Genomic DNA, 22,887 nt, shown 5'->3' with positions numbered 1-22,887 from the left:
ATTAAGCTAGGGCTTCACATACTTTTTCCTCCCTGCACTGTGAATGTTTACATGTTATGTGCAATTAAACCATGGCAACATCTAATGTTTGTGTAGTATTATGTTCAGCAGACTGTGTTCTTCTATTGTTGTGACTTAGATGACATTCAGAGCACATTTTATGCCCAATTCATGCTAAACTCCATGTAATCCCAAGGGGTTCACATACTTTTTCTTGCAACTGTATATGTAAAGTGCAGCCTAAATTGATGGCGCTATATAAGTACCTGAAATAAATAATAAAATAAATATTATGCAAGCCAGAAATTCTCAACTTTTTCCCATTCAATGTACCCTTAAAAAGTATGAAAAAGTGTGCAAAAACTTGTTTAAACAGAAAACAGAAATATTACTCATCAATGGGAAACCTAAGCTTGGGAAGAAGCATACAACCACCTTGATGAAATTAATTTCACATCAGAAGCTCTCCTCCATGTCAGATGTTCCCCTACATGTCAGAGTCCCCGATCACACCCCCGATCAGAGTCCCTTCTCACCTCTAATCCAGGGCAAACTGGGTCTCATGCTCGTGGCACCTCAGGGGAACTCAGATGGCACCCAGATTGACAAACACTGAGGCAAGCACTTATAGGTATCTAAAAACTGGCCAACACATGTTGTAAGCAAGTCACTGTGCACTTCTAATTGACTTTACGTATTAACAATCCAGAATATCTACCTAGATATGTCAAAAAAATTACCATTGTCTATGATTTTGATGCGGGTGATTAGAACTACAGACTTCAACATACATCATAAAGGGCCATCATGCAAAATCTTCAACAATTGTGCTCTATTGTTGAGTCTCCTCTATCCAGCTTTATGACATCTGTAAAATATAAGTATGCCTGTCTATGTGTTTATAGTCATAAAACAAATTCTGTGCAGATCCTAAAAGGCATTTGCAATCTAATGCAACATTAAGTTGTCCTGGGTTGTAGGAACATACAGAAATATTACATTGGTGCACATGAGTTTAAGTGTCTTATGTCTAGGACTTTCTGGAAAATGTGGTTGTTTGTTTTCATTCCTGGCCTGGAAAACATAAATCCACATCTTACAAAAGCGATTCTGTTTACAGAATGAGCTCCCGCAGCTTACTCATTGCTCCATGTGACAGCTTTGCAAACTTTCATGGACCACAGGAAACTTGACCCTTCAGGACAAAAGGAATGTGTGACATGTCCGTCCCCACCATATGCATGTGACCGGCACACAAGTTATATATAGGATGTATCTCAGCAGCAGTGGAGAAAACACAAGCTAATCTTGGTGTGAGAATCAGACAAGGCCTTTCAAGAGCAACTCACAAGAAGGACCTCAGGGAAGAATACTGTATCCAGAACAAGTTGAGAGAGACAAGTGCATATAGGAGCAGAGTTAAGAAGACTTACACATACTTGGGAAAAGAGCAACTATCTAGAAGGGACTATAAAGCAGAATGGATTACAATTCAGACATTATCCGGGACAATAATCCCATGGACAGTTTGGAGAAACAGTTAATTTGTCCTATTTGTCTTGAAATGTTCCAGAAACCTGTTGTGATCTTACCATGCCAGCACAACCTGTGTCGGAAATGTGCCAACGATGTGTTTCAGGTAAGGGGACATTTGCCATGCTTTCTTGTCTACGTTCTTAAAAATTGTACTTTAAGTTGTATAATCATGAAAGCAGTAGTATTTTTGTATCTTTGTCCTCTAAAAATTAGTAGGAGTGTGCTCTTTACTTCCATGTAAATTTAAACATTAGCCAATCTGTTTATAATGCAACATTTTTAACATTCTTAAGAATTTATTCACATACATTTTCCCATTTTTTATTTCAGATTCTGTTTTACAAAAGTTCTATAATTTGTATTGTAGGACCAATACTCATTTTGTTGTTTAGTTATATTATGTAACATTTTATTGTTGCACTGACATTTAAGACCAGTTATCGCCAAGTTGTTAACAGTTTTGTCACTGTAGGCTGGGAACCCATATTGGCCAACACGAACGTCTGTGTCTGGGGGAAAATTTCGATGCCCAACATGCCGTCATGAGGTTATTTTAGACCGTCATGGAGTTTATGGGCTGCAAAGAAACCTACTTGTGGAAAATATAATAGATATCTACAAGCAGGACTACAGGTGAGCAGCAATGAGAAAATGTATTAGGCCAGTGAGTGTAAACTGTGAAGTATGTAGATTTTTCAGATTTTTTCAATGTGCCATTAATTTCTGCTGGGCACACTTTTCTTGCACTTATAAACTAGGAAATTGCTGTAAATGATTGGTTGCTTATTTTGTTCCTTAGTAATGTTTTGGGGGTCATCATTAGGGTTGCCACCTCATCCCTTTAAAACTGAACACATATTAATTACACAGGTTTTGTGGTTGATTAAGGTAGATATTAAACTCACCTTGTACCTTATCTGCATTAAATCAGCCTCAGAACCTTTGTAATTAATATATGTTCGGTTTTAAAGGGTACGAGGTGGCAACCCTAGTCATCATGCATATACTTCTGATCATCATGCTGCTTTTTTTTTTTTTTTTGCTTACATGTGACTAGTCGACCTGAGAAGAAAAAGGAGAACCATCCAATGTGCGAAAAGCATGAAGATGAGAGAATAAACATTTACTGTATCACCTGCCAAGTTCCTACATGTTCCATGTGTAAAGTGTTTGGTGCTCATAAAGACTGTGAAGTGTCTCCCCTCCAGAATATTTACCAAACTCAGAAGGTAAGAGGCTGAGGGCTATAAATACACCAAAGGATTACTGTAAAACATATGGCCAAGGCATTTTAAAAGCATTCCCCAATCAAGCCAAAACAGTGAATAATGAAAAATCTTTACATAGGGTTTGTGGGATTTTAATCACTCCTTTCTGAATAAATGCTTCTACTGATCATGTGATATAGAATGCATAAGTGTTAATGGGCTTATATACAAGGCTACTTTTTTCACTTTTGAAATACTATTGGACTGGACATCTTGTCATAGTGCGCTCACACTTGTCCACACTTGTCTGTTTTTGAGCTAGGCTAACTAGATGTCAGCTAAAATGGGGCACTGATTGATTAAATGCATGAGTATATAATACATTGGACTGACCATTTGGAAACTCGGGCACTGCCCAAGGGCCCGGGGTCAGTAGGGGGCCCCATGAGATGCCCCTGGTACCTTTTTCATAGGCTTTTTTGAGTTTGGGCAAGGACACAGGGGCCCCATGATCCCCTATTGCCCCCGGGGTAAGTAGGGGGCCCCATGAGATGCCCCTGGTACCTTTTTCATAGGCTTTTTTGAGTTTGGGCAAGGACACAGGGGCCCCATGATCCCCTATTGCCCAGGGGCCCCATGAGTTGTCAGTCCGCCCCTGCATTGGACTTAAAGCGGAGTTCCACTCATGCTGTCAAAAAATAAACAAAAACTGTAGCTGCTGACTTTTAAAAAACAGCCACTTACCTGTCCCTCGGTCCCACATTGTGTCCCCTGCAGCCCGTTTCAACGGCCATTCTGTATTACAGGAGGCCGGCATCTTCACTGTGGGCACCTGGCTGTGATAGGTTGCGGCTTCATGAATGGTCCTGTAGTCTTCTGGGACCTGTCACGTGTCCCAAAAGACTACAGGGAGGACACCTTCTGCTTCCGATCGCCTAGGCGATTAGACTGAAAGTGGGAGTGGTTACCTGTCAAATTCGGGTACCCGCTCCCCCCCCCCAAAAGTGCCAGTCCTTAAAGCTGAACTTCCCCTTTTGGGTGGAGCTCTGCTTTAAAGAGGAACTGCATTGCATCTGAACAGCACAATATTTAATTGATTTGTAATATACAAAGAAAACTCTCCCATCCATCCTTGTCTCTATGCTTTATTTTCTTAAGCAATCACTTTGAAAAGCACCCCTCTAGCATTTCTGGTCACAGCCATCTTAAGAAAGGGCACATGAATTTACTTTTTGGAATCTGCAATCCATCTGCCTTAGCTGAGAAAACCCATCCTCCCCTCCTAAAGATTACTGGGATGGATGACATCATTTAGCCTAGGCATGGAAACCAGGTAGTGACTGAAGTGTCAAAAAAAAGTTGAAAACAAGTAAATATAATATACCATGCTATTTACTAATGCTAGAAACATAATGTCAATGTTGATTGACAGAGTAAAGTTCCACTTTTATTTACTAAAACTAGAGAGTGCAAAATCAGGTGCTCTTCTGCAAAGAAAGAAATCGGGTTTTATTGCTAAAGTTTAATTGAACATGCTGCTCTTAAAAGCTGATTGGCTACCATGCACAGGTGACCAAATTCTGAGTGAACCAGCTTTACCCTAGGTTCACACCTATGCAGGTTGCATTTGAGCCATTTCTGCATTGCGTTTTGCGATTTTTCACTTGCATTTTGTGGGGGGGGGGGGTTTATTTTTCTTGTTGCAAGGCAGATTTAAAATGCAAAACGCATCAAAAACATGGCAAAAACGCAATGCATGCTTTTCTGCAGCATTTCCATTGAAGTCTATAGAAACAAAAAATGCAACTTTATATGTTCAAAAAAGTCCCTGACTCTTTCCAAAAAATGCACCGGCTCAAAAGGCAGAGGTGTGAACATGTCCTATAGGACAACATAAATGGACTGTACTGCGTTTCTGCAAAACACTGCAGAAAACGCTTAGGTGTGGACCTAGGGTTAGTAAATCTCCAAGTATACTGTGTACAGCTCTTGCAGTATGTTGTTACAATGTACATACAGGCTGATGCATATAACAAGCAATGTATTTCAAGCAGCAATTCCAAATTTTTATATCGTGCATTAATTGATTAAGATTTAACATTATTCATTTTATAAGGTACTTTTTTTTGTTTTCTTGGTTTTTTTTGCTAATGTCATCCTGCCAGGTAATGCATTTATATCTAGCTTCTTGAGGTTCTTTGCTGCTTGTGCTGCAGCACTTCTTATCTACATCAATAGTGGATTTTTATTTATATGTAAAGCCTAGCCAGGTCACCTGTTATATTTAGAAAGTGTTGAGGCTGCAGCCAAGTCTCATAGGGCCACAGCTGTGTGGGGGTGTGAGGGCACAACAGGTTGGAGTGGGATATTTGATATGAACGCTATTATAGGTTGTGCAACATTCATTTTCAACAACTTATAACATCTTATTTTCGCTCAGCTCTTTGAACTCTTCTTATGTATAATCTCCACATTCAGTGCCCATTAGTATGTGTCTTTTATAATACTGTAAAAGGTCAAGTATCACTAAAATATACCCTTGCATTAAAGAATAATACAGTTTTGCATTTATAAGCGTAAGAAATGTATTCTTTAGTTTAAATGGGGAGACATTTGATAATGCATTTAGATAAGCTACAAAGTTATGTTTAGGTTATTGCTCTATTGTGCAATCCAAGATATATAAACACATAAAATCAAAGAACCAACCTGTAGTGTCACTCAATGGGACTACCAACAGGAAATCAATATGGTGATATTGCTAACTTGTAATATTTAATTGCTTTGGTAGTCATTTTGATGCTTATTTTAGTATCTACTGAATCCCTGTCCAGAAACACTAGCAGCATGCTTGTTCCAGGCTAATGACTCACTATATCCAGAATAATGATGAAAGCTTCTTAAAATTAATTTTTTTTTCTAATTGTTTTTGTTTAGCAACCAACAAAAATTTATCTGTATCTGGTCTAATGCCAGTAAAGTTAATTAAGAGTTGCTGCTGTCAGGAACTATGTGTCATTTTGACCAGGGGCGGACTGACAACTCATGGGGCCCCCGGGCAATAGGGGATCATGGGGCCCCTGTGTCCTTGCCCAAACTCAAAAAAGCCTATAAAAAAGGTACCAGGGGCATCTCCTGAGGCCCCCTACTGACCCCGGGCCCTCGGGCAGTGCCCGAGTTTCCAAATGGTCAGTCCGCCCCTGATTTTGACTATCACACTGCCTGCTTTGCCTTTTTTTTTAATTCATTATAGAAAGCAATGTAGTTACCTGCTGCTTTTATTTCCCCTCACAGACAGAGCTTAGTAACTGTATATCAATGTTGGTTGCTGGTAACGACAGAATTCAGTCAATCCTTGGCCAGTTGGAAGAGTTATGTAAATCTGTAAAGGTACAGTATAAGGGTATATGTATGTGTTACACTGCATTTGGACACACAGATGTATATTTTTTAGCCTCTTTTGAAAAAGTCAGTATATATGGCAAATATAGGCATTTTAGAATAGTGGGTCACCTCACCTGCATTCATATGAAAAAGTATTCTATAAACAATGAAAAATATATTTTAAATATGTTGCAAAATACAAATAACATGTTGCCATGTACTAGTGAAATGATGTTTCCAAATATAGTGCACATATGTATTTGGTGCAGTCATTCAATTATCTTAAAGTGAACGTGTGCTTTGCGCACTCAGAGAAAAGCAACAGGTTCATTTAAGTGCTGCCCTCCACAGCCTCACATAGCTTTTTTTCACTGCCTAGTACTTCGGACTTGCTCCCCGTCTTCTCACCTGAGAGCACTGATACTTGGTGATAGGCTGCTCAGCAACCAACTGCATGGGGCCGGAAAGTGCCTTCAACTGAATATTTCTAGAGCTTACATGGGGCATTCTACCTTTTATCTTTAAAACAAATAAATAGAAATGAAAAAGATGTTCATCCAGTAGAAAAAGGGGAAAAAAATTCCAGCTCTACAGATCCATTATTAACAAAGACCTTCATGTGTAAAAGGCCTTTGTATGACCTTTTTGAGATGAAGTAATGTTCAACTTCTAGACACCTTTTTCTTAAGAATCCTGTTTTACAGTGATGGTCTAAAATATTGCCATTCCTGCATTTCTGTCAGATAATGCACCACTTCCCCCAGAAAATTGTTGCAATTACAAATGTTTAGACATTCTCATGCTTATTTATATTATGACACAAAAAAGTGGAGCAACAAAAAACCAAATCTGACACATTCCATGCAAAACCCCATGAACATGATCAAAGATTGCAACAAAAGATTGTTTGAATGGATGACAAAGACCCTCAATCAACTTCCAGACAAATTCAAACTGACCTTCAGGCACAGGGTACAACCATGTCAGCTCCAACTATACATTGCCATCTGAATGAAAAGGGGAGCTATGGTGGGAGACCCAGGTGGACCCTGTTGCTGACACAGAAACATAAAAAAGCCAGATTGGAGTTTGCCAAAACTTACCTGAGGAAGCCAAAATAGTTTTGGGAGAATGTACTATGGACAAATGAAACAGAATTACAGCTTCTGGTAAAGCCCATCATTCTACTGTTTTCAGAAAAAGAAATGAGGCCTTTAACCACTTTACAACTGCATTATAGCTGAAAGACAGCTACAGCATGGTTGTCCAGTTCTGGGAGGGCGTCATATGACGTCCTTCCAGAACACACCCCCAGTGGCGCACACCTGGTGCTGTCAGTGATCGTTGTGTCCTACAAACACAGCTGATCGCATGACTAGGTAAAAAGCCAATCACAGCGGTCTTTTAACACATGATCAGCTGTGTCCAATGACACCGATGATCACAGAGTAAATACTGTCACAGCATGAGGAAAGTACTGCCGATAACCGGCAAATGTCACAGAGCAGATCTGCACTGATTATCAGTGCCCTGATTAGCAGTGCTTCCTAACAGTGCCACCCATCAGTGCCCAGCAGTGCCACCCAGCAGTACTCAGCAGTGCCACCAGTCAGTGCTGCCCTTCAGTGCCACCAGTCAGTGCTGCCCATCAGTGCCACCTATCAGTGCCCATCATTGCTGCATATTAGTGCAGCATCATCAGTGCCTCCTCATTAATGCCTACCAGTGCTGTTCCATCAGTGCCACCTCGTCAGTGCAGCCTATCAGTGCAGCCTCATCAACGAATTCAGTGAAGGAGAAAAATAACCTGTTTGCAAAATTTTATAATAGAAACAAAGAAAACCTTTTTTTTTTGCTTTTTTTTTGTTTATAGTGCAAAAAATAAAAACCCCAGTGGTGATTAAATACCACCAAAAGAAATTTCTTTTTGCGTGGAAAAAAATTATAAAAATTTCATATGGGTACAGTGTTGCATGACTGTGCAATTTTCATTCAAAATGTAACAGTGCTGAAAGCTGAAAATTGGCCTGGGCAGGAAGGGAGTAAAAGTGCCCGATAGGCAAGTGGTTAAAGAAAATAATAGTCCTTACAGATTACAGATAAACATGGTGGAGGTTCACCGATGTTTTGGGTTTGCATTGCTGCTTCAGGCACTGGATGCCTTGAGCGTGTGCATGGCATTATGAAATCCAAAGACTACCAAAGAATTCTGGGGAGCAATGTAGGGCCCAGTGTCATAAAGTTGGGTCTCCGTCAGAGGTTATGGGTCCTATAGCAGGACAATGACCCAAAGCACACGTCAAAAAGCACCCAGAAATGGTTTCAGATAAAGCGCTGGAGAGTACTGAACTGGTCAGCAATGAGTCCAGATCTCAACCCCATAGAGCACCTGTGGAGAGATCTCAAAACAGCATTTGGGAAAAAGGAACCTTTCCAATCTGAGAGACCTGGAGCAGTTGCTGAAAGAAGAGTGGTCCAAAATTCAAGTAGAGAGGTGTAAGAAACTCATTGATGGTTAGAGGAAGCGACTGATTTCAGTTATGTTTTCCAAGGGGTGTGCTATCAAATATTAAATTGAGGGTGCCAATATTTTTTCTAGTTCAGTTTTGGGGTTTTGCGTGGAATGTGTCAGATTTGGCTTTTTGGTTCTCCACTTTCTTGTGTCATACCAATACATACAAAAGAAATAAACATGAGAATGCCTAAACATTTGTAATTGCATTTGTAATTTTGGGCGAAGTGGTGCATTATCTGACAGAAATGCAGGGGTGCCAATATTTTTGGCCAAGACTGCATATCTATAAGTAGTCTAAAGAAACATACATTGCATGGTCAAACCATGTGACACTACTTATGACCATTAGGTTGTGCTTGGAACTAAGTTCTCAGATCTTAATAAAATATTTTTTTCATGACAATATAGGAGAACAGTCAAAAGAAGAAGGACTCTGTGAATGAAGTATTTGAAGAAATGAGCAGAGTCCTTGAAGAAAAGAAGGCTGATCTTGTACAAAGGGTATCGCAAGCTGAAGAGGAAAAGATTGATTTTGTGCGCACCCTCATAGCTAAATATCAGGAGCAAATTCAGTCCTCTTCCAACTTGTTGCAAAGTGCACTTCAGGCTTCTGAACAGGCTGGCCATGCTACCTTTCTGTTGGTGAGTCTTCCCCATGCTATGTACTGTATACTGTATATATAAAAGGAGCCCTCAGCTTCTATTATCATGCCATCACATGATATAATATACAATAATATAATATATCTTAATATTAGAATCAGTTAAACATGGCAATTGCATAGTGTAATGGTTGTTCTATGTCTTTTGGTCAGTAAAATTGAATCTAAGCTTGTGTTGAAAATATTAAAGTTGATAGATAGATAGATAGATAGATAGATAGATAGATAGATAGATAGAAAAAACTTTTTTTCAAATTATTTAGACAGAAAATCATGAAGCCTCCAAAATTTTACTGTTTTCACTGGAAGAGGAGGTGAGAGGAACCTTCCAAAGCATATATTCTTGTTCCGGTGACTACAGTCTTTCCAAACTGAGGGGCATTTTCCTCAATTTAGAGAGATCTCCTCTTACATCCTGTTGAATCTACAAGACAGGAAGGGAAATCTGCTAAACAGGCCAGTCAGAAAAAGAAACCTCACAGGAAATATTACCATTCTCTACTTTTGTCAAACAAAGAAAATGTTGGGTTTTATGTGTACTTTAAGCTGTCACATACATCATATTCTCTCACATTTGATTAATCAAATTGTTAAAACTGTTTTTCTTTTCTTTTTTCCAGAAATCCAAACAGCTTATTAAAAGGTAAGCAGAATTTTAGACATGTTAATGCAATACTATAGCATATACTAATGCATGATTTAGAGTAAGGCTTCATGCACACTGGACATTTAGAGGCAGAAAAAAAAACACTGCCATTGCAATCAGGAGCAGTGGCGTTTTGGCAGAAAAAAATGCTTGACACCTATAAACACATCTAAACGCATCTTAGTGCTAGAAGCATTAATTCAGTTCAATGGCCAGAATAAATTATTATTGTGACCAATAAAATGACATAACATCCAAGTGCTTGATGTGCTACATATGTTTGCAAGCATCAAGCATTTTTTCTGCCAATATACCACTGCCAGGAGGAAAGATGTCTAGAAGAGATAGCAAAACCTCAAGTGTGCATGAGGCCCAAATTTTTAATTGCTTTAGATTTAGAAAAGTTATCAGGTTTTTATTGCTATATTTGTCCTCATTAGTGATCTTTCCCCTCAATACCCATCTTGTAAACACCACAGAAGGTGAAAAAAACATCTTTGTAAAACAAAGAGAAACCCATTCTTGGGAGCTGTCCCTGGAATAGGTATTGCCAGAGGAAGATAGTCCCACACCTCTTGTTCCAAAGTGAACGAGAACCGGAATTGTGGATAAATCATCCTAAATGGGAGGCACGCTCCCAAAAAAAACAGACAGAGGTTCAGACCCTTCATCACTTTATCCAAAACTTGGAGAGCTAGAACATTATTGGTGGCAGTATATATGATTGCCCACAAAAAATAAGAACACTGCTAAGCTTTTTTTCAGCTCCATTTCCAGATGTAATTGTCAGACAAGCCATGTTGCATTATTGTTGATTGCCTACCCATTTCAGTCTTCAAAAGTCACTGCATTTGAATGGAATGTCAGTAGCATACTCAACACCGTCTCTTTTTTGTAGGATTATGGATGCTTCTAAAGGTAGTCAGTTAGAGAAAACAGAATCTGGTTTTGAGCACATGGACCAATTAACTTTGGACACTGAACATATTCTTGAATGCCTAAGAAGCCTTGATTTTGGTACAGGTAAGTGTTTTGATATGATTTGAACTTCAAGCAGTTATAAAGGATTCAAATGGATGCAGCTCATCATTCAGTATTATGTTCCTAAATATTAGTAAGCTGAATTTGACTAGGTATCATCCTCTTGCAGTCCCTGTGATGCACAGGTCAAACTGTGGGAAGGAGTGACAGTTGAGCTCATCAGTCAGCTGCTTCTCTTTGCACTGTCCAGTCATAGGGTGGGGGTGGAGAGAAGACTTGCAAATATTACTCCAATACAGCAGATAAAATCAGTTCCTGTAAATCTCAGAACTAGATAGGTAGAAATACAAATTCTTCGCAGGTAAAACAGCTCCATTATACAGCATGTGTTTCATCTGTGTATTTAGCTGTTTACCTGGAGTTTAATTGTAACCTAGACCCTGGGGTGCTAATTACTGTTGCTAGATATCATTAACACACTGTGTATATTACATTATGTGTCGTTTGTGAAATCATTATGCTACGTTGTAGGTTGTGATGATGATGAAGAGGAAGAAGATGAAACTGAGGAATATGAGGAGCCAGAAGAAGAACAACCTGGTGGTAAGAAACCACATTTCTAAAATATATAAAAAAAATCATAACACTGAGCAGAATATAATGTGTGTAATTTATCCCTGTATACAACAAAGATCTATCAGTAATAAGTTTGACATTTGATCTTAACAAATTGTTTTAATTTTCTGAATGCCACCTGAAATAGCTGTTGGAAGTTTTCTACAGGACCTAATCATGGGCCAAATATTGTTCCTATAGGCACCTTTTAAAAATAATGGGATTATGTATAGGAAGCAAACAACATTTTTTTTACCTGCTCACATACTATATTCACTGTACAGTGTGAAAAATCTATGACTATTTGGTGAACAATCTAGATCTGTCTGGTGTGGACAACTACTTATATGGCCAACCTGAATCATTGCTTCTAGCATCTTTGTGATATAGAGAAACATTAAGCTAGCCTTAGGCCTCATGCACACTGGATGTTTTTACAGCTGCTGCTGAGGGCATCCGGTGTTTTTTTTTACTGCCACTAAACTCCCCTTCATATTAGCCTATGTGTCCATGCACATACACATAAAAGTTTAGAGGAGTTTAGAGGAATATGTGTTTAAAGGCAGAAAAAGAAACACTGCCATTGTGTCCAGAAGCAACAGAGTTTGGCAGAAAAAAAAACTTGAAAAAAAAAAGTTTGTGTAAACGTGTCTAAACATGCATTAACGCTACAAATATTTAATGCTTAAGCATTAATTCATTTCAATGGCCAGAATAAATTATTTATTCTGGCTAAAGAATTAATTAATTCTCAAAAACTTGATGCAGCTAAATGCACCTAAACATGTTACACACTTTTACAAGGGCCATATTTTTGGGTATTTGTTCAGTTCTTTTTCAGTTAACAGAAAAAAACTGACAGATCCCTGCATCAAGATCCCTGTGGTCTCCCCTGCTGAGCTATTGTATACTGACAGCGGACCCCCCACCAGAATACACTGATCAGTGCTTCCAGCCATTAGACTGACAATGGTACACACATACTGAAAGTCAGCCAGTTCCTGCTCAACCAGCCAACTTTTGGTATGTGTGTACTGGGCTTTACAGTCTCATACAATTCTGATGTCTCTGCTCTGACAGGGAGGCACAGCACATAAAAAACAGCACACTCCCCTATCCCTGATAGGTAAGACTACTTTGTTACAAATTTAGAATATATATTATATGCTTACAAATGACTACTCCTTACTGGTTTGCCTTAAAGAGACTCCAGATCATACATTTGTACAACAATTTTCCCATAAGATTTAATGTGAATTCAGCATATTGGTGTGATGTCACCAGCCCCAGCAGACTCAGAGCTATCACTTTAGTGACCTTCTATAGCAGTGGTTGTCAACTTATGAGCTAAAAGGGACCTCTAATGCAGCCCCCGATATCACCAAAGGGCCACATATAATGTTCAATATATATAATGTTTGAGAGGACTGTCAGAAACTGCTAAACTGTTAGAGGAAATGAGGGTCAAAGAGTGTGGACATGCTACATTTTTGTCTGGGGACATACTACAGAAGACAATACAAAACTGTGAATATTTTACATGAGGCTAGTAAAGATCAATGCTATTATTAGCTATTACCACTACAGACTGCTGAGGTTCAAGGGCCACATATCATATACCAAAGGGCTGCAGGTTGGGCACCAGGGCTCTATAGTATTCCCCTTTGCTCCTTTATTGTGCAAAAAGGTAGAGGGCTATGCTAGGAAATAGACTTTTTAATGCAGTTACATTTGTAAATTCAGAAGCAAGTATATAAAGTAAGCATTTAAAAAACTTGATTTTTCTGTGGGTTTATCTGCATTTGTTTTTATCTACAAATTTGGTAACAAGGTGTCTTTAGGCAATCACCATTCTGTTTAAGACACAGTGGTAACTTTTTGTCAGCCAGCAACACTGAGCATCACAAGTTGCAAAACTTATATCATAAATGATCCTGAGTAGCAGCTTCTCCTTCAAATGTTTATATCATGTCCCCAAGTTCTCACCCCACCTTAGCAGCATTAGGGGCTCTCTGAGCTTACTCTCACTATCAGTCAATGGATTGTCTTAGGCAGGGTGGGGTAAACATTGTGTGACACTAATTATGTGCCTGAATGATGTAATCTCTTACATTTAGTGACATGTTTGTCAGGTAGATACTATAATAATACATTAAAAATCTGTCAACTTATTTTTTCTTTGGTTTATGTCTATTCTTTAAGCTACACAAAGATAGTTTTCACTAAATTAGGAGTCCTCTTTCTGATTTTAAATGACAATTAAATAAAAGTGTGCCTTGTAGCTATAAAAGTGCTCAGAGGTCCCAACATGGATTAGATGGCTTCAGTTGTAAAGAGCTCTCCTCTACAGGCAGCTGCATCTAGGAAATGTCATTGATGTAGGGGTACCAAAATTTACAAATAGATGATAGGGAGTGCCTCCAAGAGTCAACTACCCTTTAATTATAAGTCATATGAAATCCTGGGAGTGCACATATGCTGTCAGCACTATGACGGGGGGTCCAATTCTATCTGCTAGATTTTTTTACATTTATTTTACATAATGAAGAATACAGCATGGGAACTTGAGCACACAAGGTGGGTGGGGATACCAAAAACTCACAGATAGGAGTATAGTTGGTAATTATAGTGGAGAAAACGTGCTGTTAATATTTAGGCTTTGCCTGTAAATATACATGTATATACAGTGGGGAAAAAAAGTATTTAGTCAGCCACCAATTGTGCAAGACCTCTAGGAAAAGTTTAAACCCCCTTTAAACATAGATGAATATGAATTCAATGATTTATTTTTTATTATTACAGGTATTTATATCATGACAACAATTTATAAAGCACTTTACATATTGTACATTCACATCAGTCCCTGCCTTGCCTTAAGGGAGTTAATCTAAGATCCCCATCTCACATGCATACACTCATATACTAGGTCCAATTTAGGCAGGATCCAATTAACCTTCCAGCATGTGTTTAACATATGGAAGGAAATCCACGCAATCACAGTGCGAATATGCAAACTTCATACAGGTAATGTCATGATTGGGATTCATACAGAGGACCCTTGTCCTGCAAGGCAGAATAGAAAACAGCTAAGTCACTGTGAGTTAAAGTATATGTAAACCTTGTAAAACAACCTGTTCAGTTTAAAATAGGAAAGGAAGGCAGAACATTTGTGCATATATATATATATATATATATATATATACACACACACATTATAAATACCTCTTTCCCCTTTTTATAGGTGTTTACTTTCCCGCCTGTTCTAAGCTGCATAGGGGGAGGTGAGGGAGGAGAAACAACAGAACAATGATCTTCCCAGTAAATGGCTGTGTAAGCCTGATCATTGGAGGAGAGCAGACAAAGTTTTCAGCACAGCTAGAGAACTGACCATGGTGTGCTCCCATGCCTAGTGTAGTCAGTTTTTAATAGGGAAGCAGAGAGACTGGCAGGAACACCGTGGATTTCACACAAAGGAAGTAATACAAGAGAACAGGATACATTTTCATACAAGTACATGGCACAGCAGGCACATATCAGGAATATGAAATGTTGGGTTGACATATTCTTTAAAATAAAGAATTACATTTATGTAACTAGGTGAAATCTCTTTTCATGCATCCTTCCCCATTCCTCCGCAGAAATGAGGCTGTTCTTGGGATGTTATGCACTGTGATGTATACAGGCTGTATTGCGCTGCCACCAGTCTAATATGTTTTCAGACTCTAATCTGCAGGGGGAATTGTTTAGGCAGCATATATAAAAGAGAGAAAAAAGGAAGACCATAGGATGATGAGGAATTTAATTGTGCCGCTCGATTCTAGGGTCCTCCTTGTGTGATGGGAAAGCACAAAGCTGCAATGGTGAATTTTGGTGAAGTGTGACAATGGTGTGTTAATCACAACAGTGTTTAAAGAGAATTTGTTTAATAGGAAGACAATAAATACATATTTATGGAATCTGTGTATTTAGCTAATGGGCTAAAGTACTACTTTAAAGATTAACTGAAGCCTTTGGTGGAGCTCAGAGTGTCTGTATACACTGACATTATATCATACAGTATTCTTATTGAGTCTTGACTCAGCAACTGTAAGCATTGGCTATTTTGTGTACTATTTTGTAGTTGTAAAGAGGAGTTTTATGACATTTTTTTCCAATGTGGATTCCTGTGGACTGTGATCAGGTGGGGGCATTTTAATAAAATGTAGTACAGGATGCCAGGTTACTGGTTCTTATGACACTTGTACTGCACAAGTGTCTCTTTGATCAGAGATCTCTCATTAGTGATGCTCCAAAGACTAAGAGTACCTCTGTATTCAGAGAAAGGAACCATTGTGAATCAGGATGAAGAAACCCCAAAGCCCTTCATTATATATAAATTACAGCAATAGCCTTCAATTGCCATAATCTGTGATCTTCCTGGTCTGAGTGACTCTGTGATCAGAAATGTATATATTGCTCTGAGGGTCTGTAAAGCTAGCTATAGACATCAGAGGAAAGTCAGATGTTACAGGCATGGCTTGACTGTTGAAATATTCAGTTTTGTCTGTCAATAGCTACAGCGTGTCACAGGCAGAAGGGGAGTATGTAGTTGCTGTGATTACTAGAGCACTGAAACCCCATTACAGAAACATAGTGAGTCCTAGATTTGTGCAGACACGGCAGTGGAGGACAAAGAACTGAACAGGCAAGGCAAGGACTAAGGTCGGGCTCATGCTAAGTCGCAGAGTGTGGGAAGAGCCAGACCTTCTCTTCACAAGGAGGATTTGGCAATTGACAGGTTGGGCCTGACTGCATGGCTATATTTCATGACTTCATCAACCACCATTCCCCTGTCCAACAAGGATACAAGGATGCATTTACTGGCTACTGCAACAGTCTCATTAGGACCCTTTCACATGGAGCTTTTCCACTCCATTCAGCAGGAGATACGTGAGCAAGTTCTCTGCTGAATTGGAGCCGAACAGGTCGGATGTCAGTGTTTTGGCATGTGTGCCCTTTCATATGTGAACAGCAGACATGTGAGGGCTGTTTGGTTGGTCAGATGTAAACAGACTTGTGTCTGTTTACATCAGGCTACCCCCAATCTGTCATGTTTAGATACAGAATAATGGATTTTCCAGAATTAGATTAGTTCCAAATGGATTTTTTTCTGAACCTTAATGGACTTGAAGGTAGGTGGGTGTAAACTGCCACAGGTCCGTTTACAGCCACCTGCCCATAGACCCACATGGTGCCTCTATTCAGGTCCGTTTGTAAATCCGAGAAGTGGACCTGATCAGAAAGCCCATGTGGAAGGGTGCTAAGAGTGGAATGGCAGTTGGACATCATGGATTTTTCCGGAAATCAGGCCCCAGTAACAAGGTGAGACTGCATCACCTATTTGGTCAATAAAGGTCATAGAAGGCAACATAGGTGCCTTCAACAAAAAGCTTCCCCTTTAAAACTTGGTTCTAATATTTGCATTGTGTTGCTACACAAACATTATGCTTCATTAAAGTGTTACTAAACCCACAACAATAAAATCAGTCTGTATATGCAGTAACACATACTTGTTATACCCACTGTGGAACCTAAGGGGTTAATCCTCTGCATTGTGTAAAAAGGCTGTATGATCCTGTCTTCATTGATCTTCCTCTTCTTCTATTGTCCCGAATCCATCTACTGATAGTACAGAGCTGTAGGAGTCACTCTGCACATGCTCAGTTTAGTGTGTATTGCTAGAGAGCATTTTTCTTCTTTGGGAGGGTGCATGTGATCAGCACAGGGTCAATCAGCGCTGTCCAGACAGAGGGTCAGGGGTCACACAGCCTCATAGGACAGTTAGAGGAGAATGAACACTCCTCCTGCAAGCTTTAACCAGTGCTCAGCTGGACACTGATAGAAGTCACAAGACTGCTATATACCAGTGGCTGAACTACCAGAGTCACAAACGTTACACTTGCAACTGAGCCCTGGAGTTCCGCCACTGTAGAGAGGCCCACTGCCTGCAGCCCTCTGCCTGCCACATGCTGCCCGCTGCGGCCTGAAGGTTCATCTACTGAACACTCACAGGCACACAGTATCCATGCATCGGACCTCCCCGCCCAACCCATTCTCTCCGCCCACCCATTGAGTTCAGTAGAGTAGGGAGAGGCCATGTTGGGAGGCAGAGTCCGAAAGAGAAAGTCAGCTGACCTGGCCTGGGCCAGTAGAGTGAAGGAGGAGGAGCTCTCTGTGGGGATAGGTGTTACAGGAGACACATGAAGGAAGGAAGCTGGAGATACACTGAGACTGAGCAAGGAGGGGGACCTGAGTGATCTGCAAGTGAGTGACACTAATCTGATCCCCCATATTACCGCTGCCACTCATCCCATCCCACACCACTGCTACCACTCATCCCCCACCACCACCACCACTGCTGCCACTCATCCCATCCCTTCCACCTCCACCACTGCTGCCACTTATCCCATGCCCCCACCACTGCCACTCATCCCATCCCCCCCGCCACTGCTACTACTCACCCCCCACCACCATCACTGCTGCAACTCATCCCATCCCCCCCCCTCCCCACCATCACCACTGATGCCACCCCTTGTATTCATGTCCTCCTGCCTCCAAGCCCCAGGATCAATGGGAAGGGTTTCTTGCATTGGGGCCCTGAAGGTTCTAGTTATGCCTCTGCTATATACTGCTGATGAGAAAAGGTATTTAGCAGTTTATATTTACTAAAATAATTGCATTTACATGTTCTGTGTACTGTGAGAGACCAGATATAGTGAATGCAGGGTCCTGGGGTTAGTAACACTTTAAGTGCTTAACAGTTAGGCAGCCCATTCATTTTCCATGGACTGCCAACACTCAACCTGCACTTGTACCTTTCTCCTGTTCAAAACAATGCACAGATAATTCAAATTCATGATTGTTTTGTGGTGCACTAAAAGCAGTTCCATTGTGATGTGCTGGGGATGTGCATTGGTTTCCATTCAAAATAATGTTACCTGTAAATCCCTAAATTTGCCATGCAAAAGAGTAAACGGGTTGTAATATTATTGCCGAATCCAATATTCAACAGTATTCAACAGTAAGCAACAGTAAAATGTACACAATGGGCAGCAAAAGGTTTAGCATTATTTTCTTGCAGTACTGTGGCTCTGGGATCAAACAAGCTAGTAAGTTTTTTCGATTCTGATCCTAGAGAGTATCTCTATGACTGATAATAACATTATTATCAGCTCCCATATATAGAGACTCTCGTGAATAGTTATTTACATTCCATAAGGCATTATTTCTCTAAAAGGCACTCATCTATTTGCCCTAAAGCAAAATACTGGAAATAAAGATAAGTGTGTGTATTGTATGTATCCTACACATACAGTAGATGGACCCTAATAACATTATAATGTTCCTGAAAACTTTAATTTCTGTTCACAATAAACCAGAATTTCATGCATTCAGCATTCTGCTGTTATTAAATCATATTAAATCTTATTAAAATTGTGATTCTGAAAAAATGTGCTACAGAATAAACATACTTTTGACAAAAATGTGAATAATTTTAAAAACTAGTTTAATAGTATAAATTTTTATATACATCCTTTCAAAGTTTATTGCTCTGTTCACTATACTAGTATTAGTCATGTGTATAAAAGCACTGAATACCATACTGCATACAGTTATGCAGTACTCATAACGTATTTCTATGACTGAAATGTATAATCTGCTCCTTTGGTAATTTCCTCTCGCCTTGCTATTTACAGGGCAGCAAGAGCTCCAGAGTGCGTGAAAGACTCATGAGGAGGCAGGAGTGGAGCATGTGTCACAATCTTCAGGGAAAAAAGGAATCACATGAGCCCGGAGAGCAGAGATCCACTGGGCTGTAACTCCGGACTGCTGCTAGTCATCAGAAGACCTTTTTTCTTGGTCATCTGATTGGGATGTATATAATTGTTCTCTTGTTATTTTTTTTTTTAACTCTCTTGGGTGCTGTGACTCTGCATTTGGGTTGGATTCCATGTTGTCAGACATCCTGTGATGGGAAACATGGGCAAGTATTTGGGTCACATCAAATTAACTTTGGATTAGTGTGCAATGTACTGACTGCTAAACTTGAATAAAATGTTTTTGATCTTGTGATAGATTTCTGAGACAGTCGCTGTGATGTCATGGTACACAGTGTTACGTAGACAGGCATACCCACCCAGTCTAGTATCCACAATGGGTAGCATATGGTCAACAACAATACTTAGGTACAATATGGTGTTCAAATGATGTTGCTATTAACCACTTGCCCTCTGGAAGATTTGCCCCCCTTCCTGACCAGGCCACTTTTTGCTATTTGGCGCTGCGCTATTTCAAATGATAATTGCGCGGTCAGGCAACTCTGTACCCAAACTTTATGTCCTTTTTCACAAAAAGAGAGCTTTCTTTTGGTGGTATTTGGTCACCAATGGGATTTTTAGAACATTTCTGTTCTAATAAATATCCAATAAACTCAAAGCTCGTCATAAATGCAGGCCAAATGTATTCTGCTACATGTCTTTGCTAAAAAAAATCCCAATGAGTGTATAATAATTGGTTTGAGTGAACGTTATAGCGTCAACAAACTATGGTATATATACTGGAATTTACGCAGCCTTTACTTTCTGACTGCCTATCACATTTCTTGAAGTACTAAAATGCCAGGGCAGTACAAACACCCCCCATATGACCCCTTTTCGGCAAGCAGACTTCCTAAGCTATTTGCTGAGAGGCATTTTGAGTCCATGGAAGATTTAAATAGTATATTTTTCACACATGCCGTGGGTATATGTGGAATTACACCCCAAAATATATTCTACTACTTCTCCCGAGCGTGGGGATACAGGAGCCAAAAATCCAATGATCCCTTTGAAAGCTTGAAGGTGCCTGATGTCCTCATTTTACTTCCCTACTACTTATCAGTTTCAAAGGCTCTGATTGCACAAACCCCCCCCCCCCCCGCTCCCAAATGACCCCTTTTTGGAAAATGACTAATATATACATATATATATTTTTTTTAATATAAAGTTGTCACTTAAATGATATATTGCTCACACATGCCATGGGTATATGTGGAATTACACCCCAAAATATATATTTTGCTACTTCTCTTGAGTATGGAGCTACCACATGTGCAAGACTTTTTAGGAGACTAGCCGCATACAGGAGCCCAAAATCCATTAAGCCCCTTCAGGCCTTTAAAGGGCTTTATTTCCTCATTATACTTCCTGACTACCTATCACAGTTTCAGAGGCCCTGAAATGCCAGGATAGCACAACCCCCACCCAAATGACCTCTTTTTGGAAAGTAGACACCCCAATTTATTAAAAAGCATGGTGAGTATTCTGTAAATCTCATTTTTTGTCACAAGGTTTTGTAAAAGAAAAAAAGAAAAGAAAAAATATGTTTTGGGTTGTCTACTTTCCAAAAAGAGGTCATTTGGGTGGGGGTTGTACTATTCTGGCATTTCAGGGCCTCCGAAACTGTGATAGGTAGTCAGGAAGTGTAAGGAAGTGTAATGAGGAAATAAAGCCCTTTAAAAGCCTGAAGGTGCTTATTGGATTTTGGGGTCCTGTATACGGCTAGACTACCAAAAAGTCTCTCACATGTGGTATCCCCATACTCAGGAGAAGTAGCAGAATGTATTTTGGGGTGTAATTCCACATATACCCATGGCATGTGTGAGCAATATATCATTTAAGTGACAACTTTGTGTAAAAAATATATTTTTTTTTTCTTCATTTTTCTATTGATTCAACATGCCTCTCAGCAAATAGTTTGGGGTGTCTACTTTTCAAAAAGGGATCATTTGGGGGAGTTGAAGCTTATGCCACATATCACCCACTTTTTGTTCACATATACTGCCCTACGTCCACCCACTTCTAATGCTGGGCATACATGAAATGTTCTTTTTTTTTTCGTTCAGCCTTTGATCGATGTGGATAAAGAAATCTCTTCAAATAAAAATGTAAAAAACATATGCCAATGCATAGGAGCGATCCACCCACTGATCCCCTTATCCCTCATGCTTGGGTATATATGTTCTCTTTTTTAACTGCAGATGAGAAATCTCATCCAGCAGCACTGCACTCACTGACATATATTCTGAGAGCACACCCTGTTGCTGTCAGAATAAACAGATTGTGCTACAGCAGAATGGCCTTACTGCAAAGAAAACAACAACGGTTAACAATAAAACACAGTAACAATAGAACATTAACTGAATAAAACAACAACTTTTTTTATTGAAATCTGTGCCAAAAAATATGAAAAATATATATGCCAAATGATAGGAGCAATTCACCCACTGGCCACCCCAGGCACCCATGCTTGGGCATATATGTTCTTATTTTAACTGGGGATGATAAATCTTATCTTTTTAAGCAGACTTTCTCCCCCTTTCTAAGTCAGGTATTTACAAGCCATTGGGGGAAGCCCCAGCGATTAGGTTGCACAGTACCACATGATCCAATTCCAAGATTGTACAAATGTCTAAATAGTGGAATCCTTGTATAAAAATAATTCACATATAAGTGGTACTCCATATGGTAAAAGGGTGGTGGCATCAAGTCCCAAACTATCTTGCCACTGCTCCCCAGGTAGTCTGGGCATCAGGGGGGCTCCACATGACTATCTCTTCCCTCGTAAATCCAAAAATTACATGTATAGCCTGTTGCCCTCTCACTGTTCTTATACATTTCGACCCCATATCTGGCACACTTGCTGGGGAGAAACTGTTTGAATGCAAGGCAGCCAGAAAAATTAATGAGGGACTCATCAACGCAGATGTTTTGCTGGGGCATATACACATCTGCACATTTCTAGTTAGGGTGATTTACGAAGGGCTGAATTTAATATTTAGGTATTGTTGAAATGCATAAAACACATTATATTCTCACATCTAAGCCTGGCCATGGCAGCAGAGAACACAGGCATATAATAAATTGGATCTGTGGACCAATATGACCGCAGCTCATTCTTTTTAGTAATGTCCATGTTGAGGGTTAAGTCTCAAAAAAAATTTGTAAACCGTAATAGGTTTCCATGCAAAACTGTCTGGCAAGGTTTGAATTTGGGTTGGCGGTAATATATTGCTGTGTGTATAAATTGATTTGGTCCACAATCAACTTATATAAATAATCTGTGAAAAACAGCTCCAAAAAAATCAAGGGGAGTAGTAAAATTTGCTGTTTTCCACCTGAATTCCGGGTTGAGCAGTGAATGGTACAGGTGCTGCAGACTTTTTGGGCTGCCAATCAGGATTTGCAAGCACATTTGGAAGAACATTATGGGCTCTACGGGCCTGTGTTTGAATTCTTGGTGGCTGCTGGATCCTACTTGTGC

General features: G+C 39.7%; 1 protein-coding gene across 1 annotated transcript; it reads left to right on the top strand.

Moving 5' to 3' along the window:
* Positions 1-1,274: 1,274 nt before the first annotated feature.
* TRIM63 (tripartite motif containing 63) lies at positions 1,275-19,659 on the top strand. Its single transcript, XM_089663079.1, has 9 exons — positions 1,275-1,639; positions 2,009-2,169; positions 2,594-2,765; positions 6,039-6,134; positions 9,052-9,285; positions 9,926-9,948; positions 10,850-10,974; positions 11,464-11,535; positions 19,284-19,659. The coding sequence occupies exons 1-9, from the start codon at positions 1,481-1,483 to the stop codon at positions 19,307-19,309; spliced, it is 1,068 nt and encodes a 355-aa protein (XP_089519205.1). The 5' UTR covers positions 1,275-1,480; the 3' UTR covers positions 19,310-19,659.
* Positions 19,660-22,887: the final 3,228 nt, after the last annotated feature.

This window comes from Staurois parvus, unplaced genomic scaffold, assembly GCF_062004578.1.
Source record: "Staurois parvus isolate SC_StPar_1 unplaced genomic scaffold, SC_StPar_1.0 ptg001622l, whole genome shotgun sequence".
In the NCBI taxonomy this organism is placed as follows: Eukaryota; Metazoa; Chordata; class Amphibia; order Anura; family Ranidae; genus Staurois; species Staurois parvus.
This window is presented reverse-complemented; position numbering and strand designations above follow the sequence as displayed.

Excerpts from the sequence above, each read along its gene's own strand:
- TRIM63 (XM_089663079.1), top strand. The coding sequence starts at position 1,481 with ATGGATTACAATTCAGACATTATCCGGGACAATAATCCCATGGACAGT. Across the intron at positions 9,286-9,925 it reads GCCATGCTACCTTTCTGTTG|AAATCCAAACAGCTTATTAA; the intron begins GTGAGTCTTCCC and ends TCTTTTTTCCAG. Across the intron at positions 11,536-19,283 it reads AGAAGAAGAACAACCTGGTG|GGCAGCAAGAGCTCCAGAGT; the intron begins GTAAGAAACCAC and ends TGCTATTTACAG.